At 38.7% G+C, this 19,701-nt stretch overlaps 1 protein-coding gene across 31 annotated transcripts in view; it reads right to left on the bottom strand.

Annotated features, from left to right (window-relative positions):
- Window positions 1-145: 145 nt before the first annotated feature.
- The window catches only part of LOC115439715 (ankyrin-3-like), a 157,397-nt gene continuing 137,841 nt past the window's right edge, over window positions 146-19,701 (bottom strand). For 25 of the 31 annotated variants that reach the window (XM_030163666.1, XM_030163659.1, XM_030163667.1 and 22 more), the window contains 9 exons: window positions 16,658-16,732; window positions 15,263-15,394; window positions 14,731-14,874; window positions 8,735-9,434; window positions 8,156-8,354; window positions 5,324-5,407; window positions 3,627-3,863; window positions 3,153-3,219; window positions 146-1,679 (listed from right to left, as the gene is read on the bottom strand). In XM_030163666.1, coding sequence (XP_030019526.1) covers window positions 3,172-3,219; window positions 3,627-3,863; window positions 5,324-5,407; window positions 8,156-8,354; window positions 8,735-9,434; window positions 14,731-14,874; window positions 15,263-15,394; window positions 16,658-16,732 — 1,619 coding nt within the window. In that variant the 3' untranslated portion in view covers window positions 146-1,679; window positions 3,153-3,171. Of the gene's footprint in view, window positions 1,680-3,152; window positions 3,220-3,626; window positions 3,864-5,323; window positions 5,408-8,155; window positions 8,355-8,734; window positions 9,435-9,823; window positions 11,719-14,730; window positions 14,875-15,262; window positions 15,395-16,657; window positions 16,733-19,701 lie in introns of those variants that run through there. The other 6 variants (XM_030121369.1, XM_030163669.1, XM_030121367.1 and 3 more) reach the window with 6 other exon arrangements.

The raw sequence follows: 19,701 nt of genomic DNA, 5'->3' as shown, positions 1-19,701 counted from the left end.
TCTGTCCCGTTCAACCAACAACTGAACATTTTAGGTAATCGGCTCGAAGGTTGGACATGTTTTCAGTATGGACTACAACCGCTGCTGCTGACAAACAATTATGGTGAAAAGCTTAGCAGAGACAAACCACACAGAGTCACAGATGTTCAGTTTAAACACAATTTATTTTCTGCTTAAATAATTATTTTGATCATCCAGTGTAGGCTATGTTGGTTGTTCATACATGTTGGTACCAGATTTATTATCAATAACAGATGCTTTAGGTGGTGTTGTATGAAAAAAGACAAAAAAAAAAAAATTACACAGAACAGAAAATCAGATTTTTAACCAGTTGTGATCAATACTGTGATTAATGTGATTTATTTGTTAAGTAAAAAGATCTAGATTTGAGTGATGGGGCTAAAAATGAGATTATCTGTTCTCATGTAAATACAACTAATTAAATAAAGATAAAAGTTATCAAACCATCAAAATAAAACGTTCCCTGTTAAAAACCACGGCAGACCTAAAAGCCTAAATACTTGTAGTACACAGACAGGATGAGCTTACAGACAGTTATTCGCCATCGCACACAGGGCTGCTAGCATTTTGAAGCTAACAAAATGGCAGTCTGCAGGTAACATTCAGGGACACAGTCTTTCATGGGTGACTTTCTCAGCTTGTAGAATTAACTGCAATGGTAAGTATCTTCTGGAAGCATAAGTATGAAGCATTGCTATCTCAAAAGTGTGGAGTGCGAGTACACGGCGGTGAGTTTTGTTTCTGTAAAAAATAATAAAAACAGTTATAGATGACAGATGGTTGAGTTATTATGAGTGCTCACACAGATAAGTACCGGCAAACCCTCTCTAATCGTAGTACAGTGCTTCGAATTAGGAGAAAAATAGGAAAGCATTAAAATAAAGTGACGTCACATGCAGCAAAATATTAGTTCTCTGAAGACAAAAACATTTCCACAGACAGAGGAGTAGCAATTGGCTTTCAAGAAATGTCCTTTGTTAAATCAAGCAGGTTTTTTCATTCCTTTCTCATTTACATACAGCTTTTGTTCCTATTTATTCATTTGGGAAGAGCATGTGAGGTCACGCACTCAAGACTGCTTAGTGTTGACCTCTCAATACAAATGCACTGTCTCTGCAAAGCTTTCATCAATGTAAATCAGTGCATAAACTCTGAAGCTACTGATTTTTTTTTTTTTTTTCATTTTATACAGTGTCATTTATGTACAACAAAATCACCCATTTACTATATTTCATTTGTTTTTTTAAAAAAAGAACCACATGGTGCACCCCAATACTGTGGGTCCAAGAAGAAAAATATACCATATAAGGCGAGTGTCTGAGAGAAAGTGATTCACAAGTCTGTCAGCAATTAGCGTTTTTCCTGTTTGTGCCATCTTTGGTCACAGACACCTTTCATTCTTCAAACATGAAGTTCGGCTCACGTCTGTGCGTGTGCTCTGGTGCTGTTCGCTGTTCCAACCACAAGTGAGTTTGGTGACATGCTCATGCGAAATCAAATAAAAGTAACTTGTTTTGCTTTGACTTGCTGAAAACCATGCGCTTAAAGTGAAAGCTTCAGACACGTTTTGGCTGATTGACAAGGCTCCCATATGTTCATGGGTTCCAGTTTGTTTTTCCTCCCAGGATGCATGGTGTCACAGGTGGACGTCTGTGGATCTGGATGGAAAAGGAGAACGAAAGCTGTCAAAAATTCCATTAACATACTGACCCGACATATTAAAAGCAATCAGTGAGTTGCTAATATTCTGCCAAAAACACAGTCCTGTGTAAATGTATTAGGTTGCCAGGTTTTTATATAGGATTATAATAAGAATACACATTTATTTCTCAGGCTCTTTTTTTTCAGATACAAGGAGAAAATACAGGAAATACGTGCATAGGATTAAAAAGACACAAAAATGGCCAAAAATCTATATTAATATGACCTACGTTTTCTTGGCAAAGTAACTATAAGATACATCTGATGTGTTGAATGAGACCTGGTGTAAAACATCAAATCTCAAAGTGTACGAACAAAAGAGTTAGATACATGTTAAGTCCAAACACTGGTTTATTGAAGCATTTTTTTCCCCAGAAACTGTTGTTTTTTAATGCTGTATATATATTTGTTGTATTTTAAAGCCGTGTATGAAGTACGTTAGCAATTTTTCATGAAATCTGTAAAACCCAAGTGACAGCCTAAGTATCATGAATCCGTTAGTAATCACAGAAAGACTAACGGATTCATGATACTTAATGTATCACTCGGGTTTTACAGATTTGATGAAAAATTGGTGATGTACTTCATATGCAGCTTTAATACAGAGACTGAGAAATGCATATGTGGTCATAACTTTACTAAAACAGCAAACCTAATGGTGGCCCTTGGACTGGTGCAACATGCTGTATTTAATATTTTTATTTATAATTTTTAATTTCGTGACTAGAGAGCTTCGTTGCAGCTGTTGCTACAGCTATATTTTTTTTTAGACAATCATTTATTCTATGAGAATAAAAACAAATGTTAAGATTCCTATTGTAGTTTTTTTTTTTTTTTTTAATTAAACTTAAATACAAGACTGCCTTTGTCTGATCAAAAGACCAAAACCCAAAGACATTCAGTCAATTATACAAAACAGAAGTAATTTATCTTCACCGTAGTAGCTAGAACCAGTTCATTTTAGTAATTTTCACATTATATCATCTTTGCGTCATATGCAACATTTTTTTGTTGTAAAGCTGCACCAATGATCTTAAGTATTAGATGAATTTGTAAGAGTAGACTAAAAATTAACTGTTAATAGCTTCTTTAAACTAGTTAATAAATTAATACCTGGTTTAATAAGAACACAAATAGGAAATTATAACTTGACACAGTTTTAACTTATTGTAAATGTATAAATACTTCAATTTAATAATTGATTACCAGACATATTATCTGTATGTTTGGTAACACTCATCGCGTCATTTACTGATGTTAATTTTCTATATGTCGTAAGGTGTTGGCAGATCACTTTACATGGAGACATAATATCTTACATAATTACAAAATATGCAACCTTTTCATTATTACAATGTTAATTTTATATATGCACACATCCATGAGGAATTCTTTACCTTGCAGCCAAACATGAGAATAATGGCTCTTACCAGGTTAAGAACTCCACTGTTATGACTGACCCTTCTTCCCTTGTTTTTTGTTGGCACTGTCTCCAGTCTAAGCGTTGAGCGAGAGACACGGAGAAAGGAAACAAGGTTGATCGAGAGGGAGTTGTGGAAAAAGACAAAGGAAGAGGACAGAGAGGGAGAAATAATTAGTGTGATGTTTTGTGAAATCCAATTTCTGTGATATAATGAAGCGCATTTCAGTTCAGCAGATGTTCGTCATGAGAGAACAGACAACATGCTGGAAGAAAGATGAGATTAAGAAGAGAAAAAGTGTTAGTACTAATTCCGTTTGCAAACAAGATGTGTTAGCAAAATTACAAGTTAAAAGAAGGAAATGTATCTTCCTATGTTAGTTTCCACATGTGGTTTTGACTTTGTTGGTATAAGTTCCACTAAATACTACAGATGCACAGCAAAACGATCAGCGTATGTTTTTCCACACTAGTCAACTCCAACCTCAGTTTTCCCCCTCTGGGCCTCCTCTGCCTTGTTGCCCTGCCGGGATCGTTTCCCCCTCTTCTTTCCCTTTCCCCCTGTGGATCCTTTTCCTGCAGCAGAAGCAGCGTCTGCTCCACCTACTGCTACACCACCACCATCACCACCATCACCAACTATTGACTCTGAAACGGTATCGCTTTCTCCTTCCCGCCATTCCTCTGAGTTGACCACTCGACGCACCACCTTTCTGATCACCTGTAAGGAGCAAAAGCATGTAAAAAAAAAAAAAAAAAAAAAGAGGAGAGGAGAGGAGAGGAGAGGGGAGGGAAAGCAGGGGAGGGTTTTGTGGGCAGAAATAATGAAAAGGAGGGTGATGTAGGTTGTGTGAGGTATAACCTGTATGCTTTTGTGTGTTAATTACCTCCGCCAAGGCGGTTATGTTTTTGCCAGGGTTTGTTTGTTTGTCTGTTTGTTTGTTTGTCTGTCCGTTAGTGTGCAACATAACTCAAAAAGTTATGGACAGATTTGGATGAAATTTTCAGGGTTTGTTGGAAATGGGATAAGGAAGAAATGATTAAATTTTGGTGGTGATCAGGGGTGGGGGGGGCCACTGATCAGCCTTGGCGGAGGTCTGCGCTCTCCGAGTGCTTCTAGTCTGTTAATGTTAAAGATAGATAGTGGGCCTCATGCAGGAAGGAGTAAACAAAAAGTCTCTTATTTTTATTTCATGGCTGGTTTTTGCTTTGTTATTCACCACTGACCCCTGGGATCCACCAGTGTTTTCTTATTTTTAGCTCTATTCATATGGAAGTGAAAATTACCAGCACACTTAGTTGTTTTATATTTGAAGAACAACACTTGCACTAATGCTAATGCTAATTTCATTGTACACACAGTGACAATAAACTCTATTCTATGCTCTGGAAATCACATTTACATTGCTTATATTTAACAGTGCATTAATTTCATTCCTGCTAAAGTTAATCCTCCAGCCATTTTAGTGTCATGTCTCCAGTTCTTGTTCATGTGCAGCAGTATACAGTCGCATAAAAAATTATTAGACCATCAAAAGTCATCAAAAACAATGGATATGCAATCGAGTACTAACTCCTGTGTGTATCATGTGACTAAAACAGACAGAAAAGAAAACATGGAATGTCTAAAAGCACTGTTTTTGGTAGTACAATGCCATAGATATTGATGTAAGAACTGAAGTGATTTTGGTTATTATCAAGAAAACATGGAAAATGGCTAGGTATCAGCTCTGAAATTAAACTGTTATGAGCTATTTTTGTTGTTATCATTATATTTGTCCAAACAAATGTATCTTTAGTTGTACCAGGCTTTAAAATGAACAAGAAATTGAAAAAAACAAGGGTGGACTGTATGTAAATGACACATCTGCTCTTGTGTGTCTGCTATGCTAATAACAGTAGATGCACCTCCATGTTACGATCACTGTGATTTGTTATTCACCACACCTAAGTAAAAGTAGATTTGGATATAAACGAATGAAAACATGAATGATTTATGAGAATATTGCTGCATAAGGCCAAGTCCTGGAAGCATTATGTTTAAGCCAAATTGTTCTGGTGTAACATTGTTTTCCTGCTGTTCTTTCTATTTTGCATACAGCTAGTGAGTGTGAAAGTGCATAGTGTAGGTAGAGTAAGGATGAAACAGGAAGTGGAGTGATGAGGGGATGGTTTGGTTACTTTTCTGGTGACCAGATTCCCGTCTTCATCTGTAAACTGCTCCTCTGTCACCGACTCTCCGGGAATGTTTCTGGCCTCCTCGCCCTGGGGTTGACGGTTTAAAGACAGGTGAGTGGTAGATGGAGGGAAGACAGAAGGACGGAGAGGGACAGCTTGTAAATGATGGCTGGGATGCATGTAACGTTAAGGGCACAGGTTTGAAATTTACGGGTTTGATAAACTATTAATCAAATAAATTCAACAACATTCCCAAACATCTTTCAGCCTGTCTGCCATAGTGGATTATTTCTCCTGCCAAAACACAAATAGAGACTTGAAATCAAATCCAAAATTAGGATTATTTTCAGATGAATGACCCACAGCTCTGGAAAAATAGCAATATCAAGATGAAAACAGATGATCACATGCCATCACACAAGGCAGAGCTGCTCAAATAAAACACTCACCAGTTTAAAAGACTAGTGGAGCCAAGGTGTGTGAAAGCTACCAGTGCATTATTTCACCAAATACAGTTGCGGAAAAAATTATTAGACCATCAAAAGTCATTAAAAAAAATAATGGTTATCCAATCAAGTACTAACTCCTGTGTGTATCATGTGACTAAAACAAAAGAAAACATGGAATGCCTAAAAGCACTGTTTTTGTCAGTACAATTCCATAGATACTGATGTAAGAACTTAAGAGATTTTGGTTATTATCAAGAAAAGCATGGAAAATGGATAGATATCAGCTCTGAAATTAAACTCTTATAAATTATTTTTTATTGTTATCATTATATTTGTCCAAACAAATGTACCTTTAGTTATACCAGGCATTAAAATGAACAAGAAACTGAAGTAAACAAGGGGTGGTCTAATAATTTTATCCGTGACTGTATTTCATTCTGGATTCTGGACTCCAAGTTAAATCATTAGTATTGAGTTGGCCAAAAAATGACCATGAAGCCTCTGAAACTTAATAGTAAAACCAGTGGTCTATATATCTGATATATTCAGAGCTGTGTCTAAACTGTCATTGATGCTGCCAATTTCAGAAAGGAAAAATAGCAACAACAGGGTTTCTTTTGTAAAGTACAGCCCCTATTTTGTCTTTTGGCAGGGAAAGAGTGTTTGACAAAAAATCACAAAGCCAACCAAAAGTCGTGCTGATGCAGATAAAGTAAACATGTTAAAATGGCCTCACAACACATCAAAACACAAGCCTGCAGTAGCACAGATCACTTATTTTGCACACTCAGATACAACTAATTGTACATGTTATCAACACAAAACGTTGTCATAAAGAAAACAGGTCCTCAGCTGTGTTTGCCACTCATCAAACATGGGTCACATCTAATACTCTACTGAAAACCCAATATTAAAAATTCTGCTCTAAATATTTTGTCTCATAGCAACAGGAAGCAAAAACCAGCAGTCCACCAACCAGGTAGCAGTAACTGCACACACACCAAAGACTAGCACAAAGCTTCTGATGCTGAGCCTGCAGTGGCTCAGGCCGTTCACACAGGAGGCTGATCTAACACACCTTAAGTATGACCCGTCTGCGATACACTGTGGTGGTAACTGTGGCGTCGTCGTCAGAGCCCGACTCGTCAGCTCTAACATGGCCCTGATGAAGGCAGCCCGATAGTTCGCCATTAATGACCCACATTGTTTACATGAAGACATTTATTCTGTTTTTGAGAGTCACTTATAGTTAAAAATAAATTGGCACGGCTGTGTTTCCACCACATGGACTTTTAGAGAATCTCAGTACATTTTTACCACATGGTCCAGGGTCAAAATTCAGTTCTTGGGACTTTATTTTACCACTGACAAAGATGTCCCTGCTTATGGCGGTGTACCTATATCTTGACAGAGCCAGGACTTTAAAGGCTTGAAGCATGGAAAATTTATGTTTAGTTTGTACTTGCAGTGTTTTATTTGACCATTTTTAACAATCTGCAGCTGTCTTTTCAGTTTTTCCACTCTCCTTGGACAGATTACCATGGAGTTACCGAGGAAAGCATGTGACATATGGACGGAAGATAATGGCCAGACCTTACTGAGGACACAAATCCAAATAAATGACCAAATAAATCACTTTTTCACGTCTTCTTGGGTCTTAAGAACATGGTGGAAAACTGAGGGAACCTTTCAGCTGCTGGCACCAGAGTTCCAGGGCTGACGTTCCAGGTACATTAGGTGGAAACATGGCTTAGGATACAAAGTAAAACAAGTACTGACTGATGTTCTAGACTTTTAGGGGTGTCAAACATACAGTATGCCAAAACCGGCCTAGTAGAAAATTACATAGAAAAATATTTATCCTTTTGAGACCCAGCAATGCACTTTATGTCCTTTATAGGAGACAAGAGTTTCACAGTTGAAATGCTGTCCACTGCAAAGGACATTCCATAAAAAAGTATCTAAAAAACCTGTTGCATTATGCCGTTTCCAATCAAGACATTTATTTAACGTAAAAATGCCAAAACACTTACTTTCCTGGGTCTCAGGAGGACATTAAATGTTATATTTTTCAGTTCCAGATGCCTGTTGTCACATATTTTGTGCATTTGCAAATCTACTGTTAAAATTCACTTGTTTTTCTTAGGAAATTTCAGGTTGTTCATGGTTATTCACAATTTGCACATAAGGGCAGTTTGTAAATGTAAACATTTTCATAATGTAATTTTACCTTTTTTGCAATAAAACAAAGAGAAAAATTTGGATTAGTCATTATTAACAGTTTAATATGCTGTTATTTTACTGGTCCAGCCTGTTTGAAGTCAGATTGAGCTGCTATAGACCCTAAAACAAACATGGGTTGTTAGTTTTAATCCAAGAGTCCCACCTGGACTTTGTGCTGGGATCTGTCTCCGTTTTCCGCCTTCTCGTCCCGTCCTTTGCTCGGTCCTGCTGTGCTGCTGTCCTCCTGAGACCCCTTCCTCTTGGTGTCGTCCTTTCCGTTCCTGGCTGCATGAGTGTGGCCTCCATTCTGTCTGTCTGTCTTGGTCGGGGGCTGCTCCAATGAATCAGCTAGGCTGTCAGGGCTGGACCGATAAAATATACAACAGAAGGAAATAAGATGGTGTGAGGGCTTATGTTATACAATATGAATAAGTGAAGATCATACATAAATACATACAATACTTAAGACTTGTTTACAGTTTAATTGAAATGTTTTCTTGTGAAATATCCTTCTGAGACCCAGTAATCTATTTTTTGTCCTTTGTAGTGGACAGCTTTACTTAAAACAAAAAACAAATGTACACTGCAAAGAACATTCCATAAAAAAACGTATCTGAAAAAAGTTTTGCATCATGCTGTTTCCAATTATTTAATGTAAAAAGCTAAAACTTTTACCAACTGGGTCTCAGAAAAACATGTTCTTATCAAAAAACAGTAGTGAAACAGTAAACTGAAATCCCACCTGCCCTCCTCAGGACCAGAGCTGTGGCCAGGGGCTGCCGACTCCACCACTGTGCTGGATGTCTCACTTCGCCAGCCTGGAACTGAACACATGTCCTTCTCTGCTTGCCGTACTTGTTCAAGAATGGCATTTACTCTCTCTTCTGTCATCTCCTCATCCTCCAAGCCTCCCTCCTGCTTTATATCCTCCAGCAGACTCTGAAGCCTCTCCTGGGTCATCTCCTCCTCCTCTTCTTCTTCTTCTTCTCGCTGCCCTCCACTTCTGTGTTCGGCGTCTGAGGCTGTAATCACTTGGTTTCTTCCCTGACTCGCATCACTGTGACCTGCCTCCTCTAAGGCCTTAGTGTGCCCGTCTGCCACTTTTCCTTGTTGCTCTACTGCTCTTCTGTCATTATCAGGACACTCATAAGAAACCTTTATCTCTCTTCTCCCCCCTGCTGCTTCTTCACCTATTTCTTCAGCCCCGGCGAGGGTAACCTCCGGGGCACTAGATCCGAGGCCTGGTATGACCGTGACTGGTTCGCTGCTGGAGGTACTGGTGGTCTGAGTGAGAGAGAGGTCACTAGGTCTAGTAAGGGCGGACCTAGGGGAGTCTAAGTTAGCATCGCCCTCGCTAAAGAAGTCGTCTGAGCGCAGTGGGGTAGGGGGCTCGTAGTTCAGCTCTGTGGGGGTTTGCAGCTCCAGATCTATATTCTGGTATCCTGAGTGGATGGCAGGAGTAAAGGATTAGAGAAGGAGGGAAGGAAGAGGGAGGGAAAGATACAAGAAGGGAGGAAAGGAGGGAGGTAGAGTGGTGGAAGTGATGGAATGAGAAATGAACTTGTATACAAAAAATCACTTGTGTTATCTAAAAGTAGCATTTGCTCAAAGGTACATAGGGTTTAAATAGGTTGACATTTAGGAATACACTTATTACCAGTGTATAGTTCAAATTGTGTCATAAATAATAGCTAATACTTTATTTGAATTTATAATTATTATTTATTTTTGAATATTATTATTTACACTTAATTAAGTATATCTTATCATTATGACTTTTCAAACAAATGTTGTAACCTGTGCAGTTTTGCTAAAAAGTGGCATTTTCTTGTTTTGATGCAGTGAGGAGTAAAGCAGGTTCTAGTGAGAATCTGCTGTGTCTAACTGACCTTTGTGCACAAAATAAACCGGAAACAACTACTGCTTTATCTATGCACAACAAAAAGCACAGTATACATAATTAAAAATAATATTTTCAGATGGAAAATACTGTTGAATTTTCAGCATTGAAAGTTTCTTTCAGCCACCTGTTTTGTCACCTGTTTTATTGACTTATCGCAGCAAAAGGTGGCAAAGTGGCAATGTGCAGTCCTTTGACAGGCAGACAACAGGTGGTGCTATGTAAAACAAGAGAACTGATTAAAAGCAATGCTGAAAAATTGTGGCTTTTTTTTACGGCCAAATGAAAGAAGCCCCTGCAGACATGTTCAGGCAGCTTCTTCATCCCAACCTTGATGTTGGTGCATTCAATTTTGTTGACTTCTGTTGTCTGCAAAGATCCAAAGAAACTTAAAAGATTATGTTCAACATCTAAGTTTCTTTTCACAATGCTTTGTAGGACAATTTGAGCCATCTATATAGTGCATAGTACATCTCATCATACATTCAGCTCTACAAACTGTGAACTCCCTATAGTAGATTACACAGTTCTCATAGCCAAGATGCATGCCGACAATTTGTAAAAATGTGGTACATAACCCTCTGTGAAACTCTGACTTGTTTTCACACATTATGTGATAATTAGTGGGTCTTAGAGGTGCTGATATACAGATTGTGTCACCTTCTACTGGAACTATACAAACTGGTTTCAGTCTTTAACCAGTTTTTCTCTGAAGCAACACATAAGTGAATAAGCATCATTCCTGAAATGTCAAGCTATTCTTCTTCTTCTTTAGACAGCACACTGAGTACTGCTGAACCAGCCCTACATATACAGTATGTATTACAAAAAACACACATAAGACACATGATCAGATCACAAGAAGATGGAAACAAAGCAATGAAAGACAGATTATAAACGACAAAATGCTATATATTCCGTTACGCTGATGCCATCTGCATAGTTTTTCCTCATCATGATTTAAACCACAACAGTTGGTACTGTTGGTAGTACTGTTAATCCTCAAAATGCAGATATGGATCAGTAGAAAATGAACAGTCTTTGATAAACATATAAACAATCTTGACTTTAGCGTGATAACTATGTCAGTTTAAGATTACGGGCAGGAGTTTAAGCATTAGTTTACAAGCATATCGCAAATAGCTTAGTTTTGCTGATTTCAAGAGGCAGAGAACAAACAATAGGCAACTAGATGTAGAGCTCAGGAACAGAGTGATCCCGTCTGAAGTAAGGAGGGACACCAGGAGGTAGAGGAGATGATGGAGGAGAGGGAGAAAGAGGAAGAGGAGGAGAGCAATGATGCAGGGGAAGAGAAATAGGAGGAGGAGGAGAGGGGGAAGGACCCATTACAGAGGGTAAAGGAGGAGAAAAAAGAACACAAGTAGAAGAGGGTGACTGTGAAGTAGGTGAGGGAAGAGATGGAGAGGAGGCAGCAGGCATGGAGGGGGGAGAGGGAAGAGCAGGAAAAAAGAAGGAGGAGCAGGGCAAAACTGAAGGGCTTCGAGGGGAGGAAGGCTGGGAGTAAGGCAGAGTGAAGAAGTGAGGGAGAACAGGAGCGACAGGTAGGATGTAAACGGGAGGCGTGGAGGGTGGGGATGGAAAGATAAAGGCAGAGGAGGGAGGGGGGTCAGCAGGAGGGGAGGGAAGGGAGAACAAGGCAAGGTGGCTTTGAAAGAATGGAGGGGAAGATGAGGAGAGTGAAGATGTGACGGGAGGGGAGGGATGAGGGAGGCAACGGGCTGGAGGAGAGGGTATGGGTAGGGAGATGACGGAACAGGGCATTTGAGGGCACAAGGGAAATGGAGGAGACCTAAGAGGTTTTGGAGCTATTGCAATTACACAGTTCACAAGAGAAGAAAGACAAAGAATACACAAGAACAACTGTTAGACGAGACTCGGATGAAAACATGAGCACAGCATGTAAAAATGAACAGGTTAACACACAGACAAGATGACAGAAGATGGAGGCTCAATATTTTAGAAGCTGCAGAAGCAAAAGTATCGCAAGTGGATCATTTCATACTAATCCACCCATGTCTCCCCAGGTAACCTCATGGAATTCCCTAAAATTAAAAATCATGAGCAAAATCCTAAAGTTCTACCCCAAATATTTAAGTTTTTACCTTTAATTTTGTCACAAATATGTGTATTTGAATCGTTCATTTTTTTCACTGGAGTAGTTTGAAATTTCTATTGAATTACAAAGAAACCCTGAGGATCCTTTTCAGATTTTTTCAGCTCTGATTTCAGAAATCACATTTTCATTGTTTTTCACCACTTTCTTAAAATAAAAGTATATTTTTGTAGTATTAATACAGTGTTGATTATATTTGAAAGATACAGTGTCTTGCATTAAAAAAAAAAAAAGTTTACCCAAGATGTTTTGATTGTGTAAGAATAATTATTAGACTTTTTTGGAACTTGCATTAATCTTCATTACAGATGTCTTAAAAATTAGAAGAAATGATAACACTGCTTGAAGATTTTTGCAATATTCCCTTATTTTGTTCATTTTTTTTCTTAGCTGACTACTTGATTATTTCATTTTACATGATATTTTCTGGAGAAAATCCATGACATGACCTGAAAAGGCTGGATGAGTTTGTACAGAATGACCCAAATCAGAATTAGTAATTATTTGCTTATCTCCATTGATAAGCAAAAATGTTTAACTTTTTTTAGACATGAGCAGTAACACATTTTCAAGCAGCAAATTCTGCATACTCCATGTGTTTTTCAGACTGGCTTCTTTAAGAAAAGAAAAAACCAAAACATTCAATCACATTTTTGGGATTTGAGAAGTCGGGATTAAATATGTCCCACATTTTCTTAAAGGGAGTAGATGGAAAGTAGGGGAGTTGAAGAGGTCACTTGGCGGGTTTTACTGAATGCTAAAGCTAATGAACTGTAGGTGCCATCCGTTACAGTGCAGAGGTAGGCAGGAGAGAAGTGCAACATTTGCAGAAAAGGCTTAAATTTGCTGGGGTTCTGCACGACTTCCAAGAACAAACTGCGGGTGGCCCTTGCTGACACGGGGAGTTGTTATATTTCTCATTTCTTACTCTACTCAGTCAGGGTTAACAGCTTGGCAGGGACATATGTGCAGTCTGCAGGTCTGGGATCAGAAGCTGAAAAAGCTGTTGTGTAAAGGAAACTACTGAAGTTAACAAAAGGAAGCCATTGTTGGGTATTAGCTGGTTAGTTGTGCTTAGTGATGACAGGGGAATTTGCTTTAGGAGTTAATCACTTAGAAGCAAGGAGAGGAGGAGGAGGAGGAGGCAGGGAGTCTGCTGGTCTCAAAGCAGGAGAAGCTACAGTAGAGCGTAGAGGCTCGGAGGCTTGAAGAAACCCAGGAGATGAGAGGTACAGTACAGCTGACAGCAGCGACACACAAGCTCTGTTAGACACTTTAAAAGAAGTGTTTCATTTTCAACTCCTCTATGAGTGTCATCTGGAAGAGAGCATGGTCTGCTCAAAGTGCGCTCAGACACTCCGAAACACTCATGGATGTGTTGAAAAGACCTCCACCCATCTGAAGAGTGCAATGACATTAGAGCGAACAGCCTCTGACAACAAAGCCATAGCCATGCATATTGGTGATCCGTTTATCTGTCAAATATGGGTTTCACTCCAAATCATCTTTGCAAAAGGTCATCTTTGCGTCATTGTTAAATTAAAAAAAATGAGCTTTGTGTTAAGATGACTTTCAGAAACCTAATCAGACAGATGCACAATAAGGCCCACCTCAGATTTTTTGTTATTGTGTACACTCATCTACTGCATATAATTCGATTGGGACCCTTACATTTCCTTTAAAATGCTATACTTATACCAGATACTTCTAAATCATGTGCAATGTGATGCCATATAAATCTACTGACATAATTCCTGAGGGACAAAAGGTGCACCTCCATATTTTAAGTAATGTTGTTTGAAAATGCAGGGCTATGAAATTATAAAGTGTACTGAAGCTCTGAAATGGCCCCCATTGAGTCTTTTAGTATGCAAGTAGGTACCACATTTAATTTTCATTAAAGAGAAGAGAGAGAGGCAGAAAGAGAGAGAAAGGCTTGCCATACTGCTTAAAGCAACATGCTGCTGTTGTAAATTGGTTGTTACATAATTATGTTTTCATGTATATTATAATAAACAAAATCTGAAAAACAAAGATAAGATGGGTGTCGATAAATTGGACTTTTGAGCTTGTAAAGTTACATACACATAAACATAACTATCATTGAACCAAATTATGAACAAGTGCCCTCGCCCATCTGAAAAATATGCCTTAAACATTACCTTAATAAACACAAATATCAGATGGGACAGAGACACCCATTCATTAGCATGTTACATTTGCCTGAAGTTCATGCTTTTTTAACCTTTTACAAAAACAGTCACACATACTAAAATGTCTCATGCCCCCCAAATGGTACAGACTTTCAAATTCATTCAGTTATAATCAAAGTTTTTGGAAGATATTGAAATATTCATAAATATTTGATATAATGTGCTGTTATTTAGAATCACCTGGAAATCTTTCACCTGCATTAATGGAACAATGGGTAATTAATTGCATTGACGAGCTAACAAGCTATCTGATATGACCGCTTAATACAGATGACTGACGCTTTTCACCTGTGGGTCCGTTCGCTAATATTGGCTCACTGAACCAGTTGAAGCGTTTAGTCATTTCCAATTCATTTCCATCGCTAGTTGAAGCCCCATTGGGTGTTTACACATTCAGGTCTGACTATCTGGCTCAGAGAGAAGGTGGAGAAGGGTGAAGGGATAGACTGAGAGATAGACTGAGAATTCAGCTAGGGTGGGCTACACTTTACCATCGGACTGATCCGGGAATACTGCGTTATCATCGGCAAAGCAGCGTGTGCCTGAAATGTTACCGTAGTCAAAAATGGGCCCTTCCAGCAAAGTCACAATATCCAACCGATTGATCTTAGTCAGCACCGCAGTTAAAGCATCCGCTGGGGAGATGAAGAGAGGTAGTAATTAGACTCACACACATCAGATGATCATGTCATGTAGAGATACCACATCACTTTGCTGTACTTAACAAGTAAAGTACACTACAAACAAAAATTTAAGGATATTTTTAATTTAATTTGGGGTATTTTTTTCATTTGGGATTTTTGCACAGTGCTTTTTACTTTTTTGTGTGTGAACTGAATTGAATTGAAACACATTTTTTTAATGACCAGACGTAGTTTTATTTACAATTGGCAAAAATGACCAAAAAAAATTACAAAAAAGAAATATCCTGAACTTTTTGGTTATAGTGTATCTAGCCATTACTCTGCTACACATTATAACTCACAAAAAAAACAAAAAAAGAAAAACACAAATGCTACTTACTTGTGGCATTTTTACCATCCCTGTACACCCATTTCTTTAGGAGCATGAAGCTCTGTGCTGTCAGGGAATTAGGGTTTTCCACTCTGATGAAGTTGATCTCCTCCACAGAGAAATCCAGCTCCCTGGCCAGCTCTGTAACAGCAGCAAACACCACAAGAACATAAAAAAAAAATCAACCATAATCAGAATAGATATAAGCCACTATTATGTAAATATTCAAGAATAAAATACCAGGTTTGCAGCGATAATAAAATCAGAAGACACTGCTAAAATGACTTCCTATGTTAAAAATACACACGAGGATTTATGAAATGAAAAGCGACTGTTAAAGTGATTTATTTTCTCAGACTTGTTTGTGCTAATTTGCTTAATGACTGTCAAACACAAGCTGCCAAACCCAGTCTAAACCTGTTATGGTAACATTTAATGGAACACTTTTCGTACAGACAAGCATACGGGCTGTAAATTCAAACCATGAGAACATAATGTGCAGCAGATCTACGAGCAGACTGCAGCTCTGCAACAGGAGCACACATTAAATATGAATTAGGTTCCTTTCCTCCACTGAACACTCAGTCAGTCAGTGCAGGATGGACAAGCACATAACTGCAACTCCTCACACCCTGCACACTTCAAATGGAAGCCTATGCGCACAAAATTAGAGTGTCCTCACACACACATTAATACAGACACATGGTGACACCCACTCAAACACATGCACGCAGGCGTCGGGACAGTGCTGCAGTGCAGGTGGTCAGGGTTGGACTGACTGAACTGCAGAGGCCACACCCTTATCATTGTTCCAGAACATAACACAAATGTAATTTCCTCTGGTTGTTTCTCTTTAACACACAATCACATATAGAACATAAACACGCCCACATGATTTTAGTCATTTTAAAGGATTAGTCACATTTATAAGTAGTACTATTTACAGTCTCGTATTTATAATATACTGCAACACTATTAAAGCTCTTTTTAAATTAAATTAACATTTAAATTATTATTATTTTTATTTGGCTTCTTTCACGTTGCTGTTTATTATCACGTGAGTATTATGGATGATGATAGATTCCACTGCAGTACTGCACAGAAAACATCTTTACACAGTATGTCCACCAGATGGCAACAAATGCTGTAACACAAATCTAGTATGGGCACAAATGATTCACATACAAGTGGGTGTCAAAAACAAATGTACTAAAAAGGTGGGGGTTGTATTTGAAACATAAGTGTTCCAGTATGTTCTTAAATTCAGAACTGAGATGAAGCCAATTTAAGATTATTGCAGTCTCTGGTTCTTGTCAATAGCCACAATAAACAAAGTAGACATATGTTAAATCATTCAGTGTGCAGTATTATGTGAAAAAGTGAAGTTTATGTGTGTGGTCTCACCAGTCCAGCTGAGTCCGAGGTGGTCAGCTACTATTGCCATGCGGAGGTCTGTTCTCTCACAGGGACTCTGAGGGCCTGAGTTATGAGGGGAGCCAGGAATCGGTGACAGAAAGAAGATAAATTTTGTTATTTTATGACAGTGATCACAAAATGAATGAAAAACAAAGCATAGTAGTTCCCAAAAATTACTTCTATTCAAACAAATTGGGATTGTGAACTTAAAGTTTGTCTGTTTTAAATCACTCATATAAAATTTATAGTGACCATAAAACCTAATACCTGAATTTCCTACCTGCTAAAATTGAAATCGTTGCCTCTTTCTGGCAGCTTGTGCCATTGCTGATGTGATATTCATGTTAAACACTACAGTGTCTGCAGTTAATCATCTCTTCAACAAGAATAAAGACTAACTTTAGCTCACTGTCCCAGGTCTAACCTGTGAAATATGGCTTTTGTGGCCAAACTATCCTCAGTGTAGTTAAGATGAATACTTGTTCTACACCAAGAAGTTATAGTCTATCTCCCATCTCTGAGTTGCAATAACGTTTGACACTAGTGTATTGTAATAGCTGAGATTTCCATACCATATTTACAGGTTGTAATTAGACTAAGGCTAGCACTTTGGGGAGCACCACAGCAGATGACAATAACTATAAGCATAAACATGAGGATGTGTGAGGCCAGAAAAGGAAAAACAAAAACACACTTTCACACTAAAATGTTCAGTAGTATTAGTATTAGTTTAGAATCTAACAATATTGGTAATCACATCAATAACAACACGCTCTACCATCAGGCAACATTCCCTCCCACTGATAGAAGCAATTCATTCCTTCAACTTGAAATCAGAAGTAATCCAGCTGCTGAGAACCTCAGCTCAGATACAAGTCCCCAGAAAACATTTTGTGAAGCGACTTTACAGCTGTCATTCTGTGATTATCAAGTTCAGCTGATGAATTGCTTTCACAGTGATTTCAAAGACCAGAAAGTACCACAAAATGATCTCTACAACTCAGGCAAACAGACCAAAACAAACACAAGGCCGCACTGTATATCCCATCACATGTGTTCATTTCTGCATCTCAATTACTGTATTTCTAGAGTGGGTTGAGTGGTGTACTGTGGTGTGGTGTGGTGTGGTGAGCTGCAAAGTCATCTCAAGTGTGGGGTGAACCTAAACATGTCACTGTAATACTCCAGAGTTATAGAAAGCAATGCATACCCACTCTAAATGTAGCTCAAAGTACTGACGCTTAAACTAGTTTCATAATATATCCATTATCCTGCACAGTAAAGCCATCACTTGCTCTGCCTAGTCTAGTCTGTTACAAAGGTCTTTAACTGAAGATTATTGTAATAAGGTAACTGGTTCTCTTTTGTTGTGCATTTACCGAGACCCTTGACACTAAACGTCTGTCTGGCTAAAAAATTAGAGACATCAATTCTTAGATTCCAGAACAGAAGTCTGCTACGTACTCTCCCTGACCTACTGAGACAGCACATGACACTGATAACAAGAAAGACAGAAGAAGTGACAGCGACACTTATACATCACATCACAGGGCACCCACAACAGCTACATGCATCTGAGATAGAGAGATTATAGCGTATAAACAAGTGTTTAGAAAGAGGTTACAAACTAGTCTCGTTCTCCGTGACAGGAGCCGTGATTGGTTGATCAACCTGACTCCCTTCCTCCTTCTGCGCCTTTTCTCCAAGTGTCGGCCTACTCTTCCTCCTGCTCCTTCTCATCCTTTCACTGTTGGCCTGCTCAACCTCAGCTTTCACATCTCTAGGAGATGGTGTTGATGTAGTGGTGCTGGTGGAGGTGAGGGTAGAGGTGGGTGAAGGACAGGAGCTCCTAGATGCTCTAGACGGCTCTGACAGGGAAGTGTTCCTGGTAGTGCTCATGCTGCAGCTTTCTTCATCCTCAGTGGGCAGTGTTTTTTCCTCTAAATGTGTCTTTCCTTCCTTGAGGGTGGCTGGGTCCAATTGTGCTGCTATGTGGGCACTAACAGGCTTTGTTTTAACATTATTTGTTGGCATGTTGCTCTTTTTTTTCAATACCTCATTTCTATTTCTAGTGTTGGTTTTCTGAATACTAAATGTGTGTTTGATGTTAGATCTGCCTTTTTGTAGCTGGTTACTTTTGGTAGCGTTAATACTCAAACCTTTACAAACAGATTTCATTCTAACCTGTTTCTGGTCTGGAGGTAAACAAGGTGAACATGCTGTTGCTTTCATTATTGGAATTCTTGTTTTAGGAAAAGCATTCTCAAAAGGATCTAATCTTTTCTTGACTATATACATTGTGTGTTTGTTCTCTGCTAATTTATTGACATTTTGTTGTGCTTTCTTTCTACCTACTGTTGGACTCTGTGTGCATAGTTTGTGAGTAGGCACCCTAACCGGTAACCTGGACTTGCATAACTGGCTTCTGATCTCTTTGGCTCCAGTGTTTGTTATTGCTACATTAGTAATGACCCTATCTTCCATGCTGTTCATCTCTAGCATGCTAAAGGATGCCTCTATTCTACTGACCTCCTGTGGTGTAGGTCCTACAGAAGACAAGTTGAACATAGCGCTGCCACCCTGAATAAAATCTGAACACAGATAATGGGAATCTGGGATACTGCTACTACTTTTGCTGAGCCCCTTCTTAGGACTGGTATTTTGTAGTGAAGCTGTGGATAAAGTGTCTGTGCTTTGGAAAGTGTTGTCTTGAGCCAAAGGATTTCCATGTTCTGATGTACCTGATGGATTGAGTGAATAGTAGTTTATGATGCCTGATGGTCTACTACTCAAACAACTTCTCGTTCCTGATGTGCTATGGATAGAATAATCTGAATAGCATGAGGCTGCAGAATAAGAACTTTCCACGTTTGTTCCTGAGGTTATGTAATTAGAAGGTTCAAAGGTGCAGGGTGTTCTACAATTAGAACTGCTACTTGAAATATCAAAGGTATTATCAAATGAAAACTTGAATCCTGTTCTAAAAGTGGAAAATGTGGGCTCAGTGTTGGAAGATAAGTCTCTACATGTGC

This window comes from Sphaeramia orbicularis, chromosome 19 (assembly GCF_902148855.1).
Source record: "Sphaeramia orbicularis chromosome 19, fSphaOr1.1, whole genome shotgun sequence".
Taxonomy (NCBI): domain Eukaryota; kingdom Metazoa; phylum Chordata; class Actinopteri; order Kurtiformes; family Apogonidae; genus Sphaeramia; species Sphaeramia orbicularis.
The sequence above is the reverse complement of the archived record's forward strand: the minus strand, read 5'-3'. Positions and strand labels throughout refer to the sequence as shown.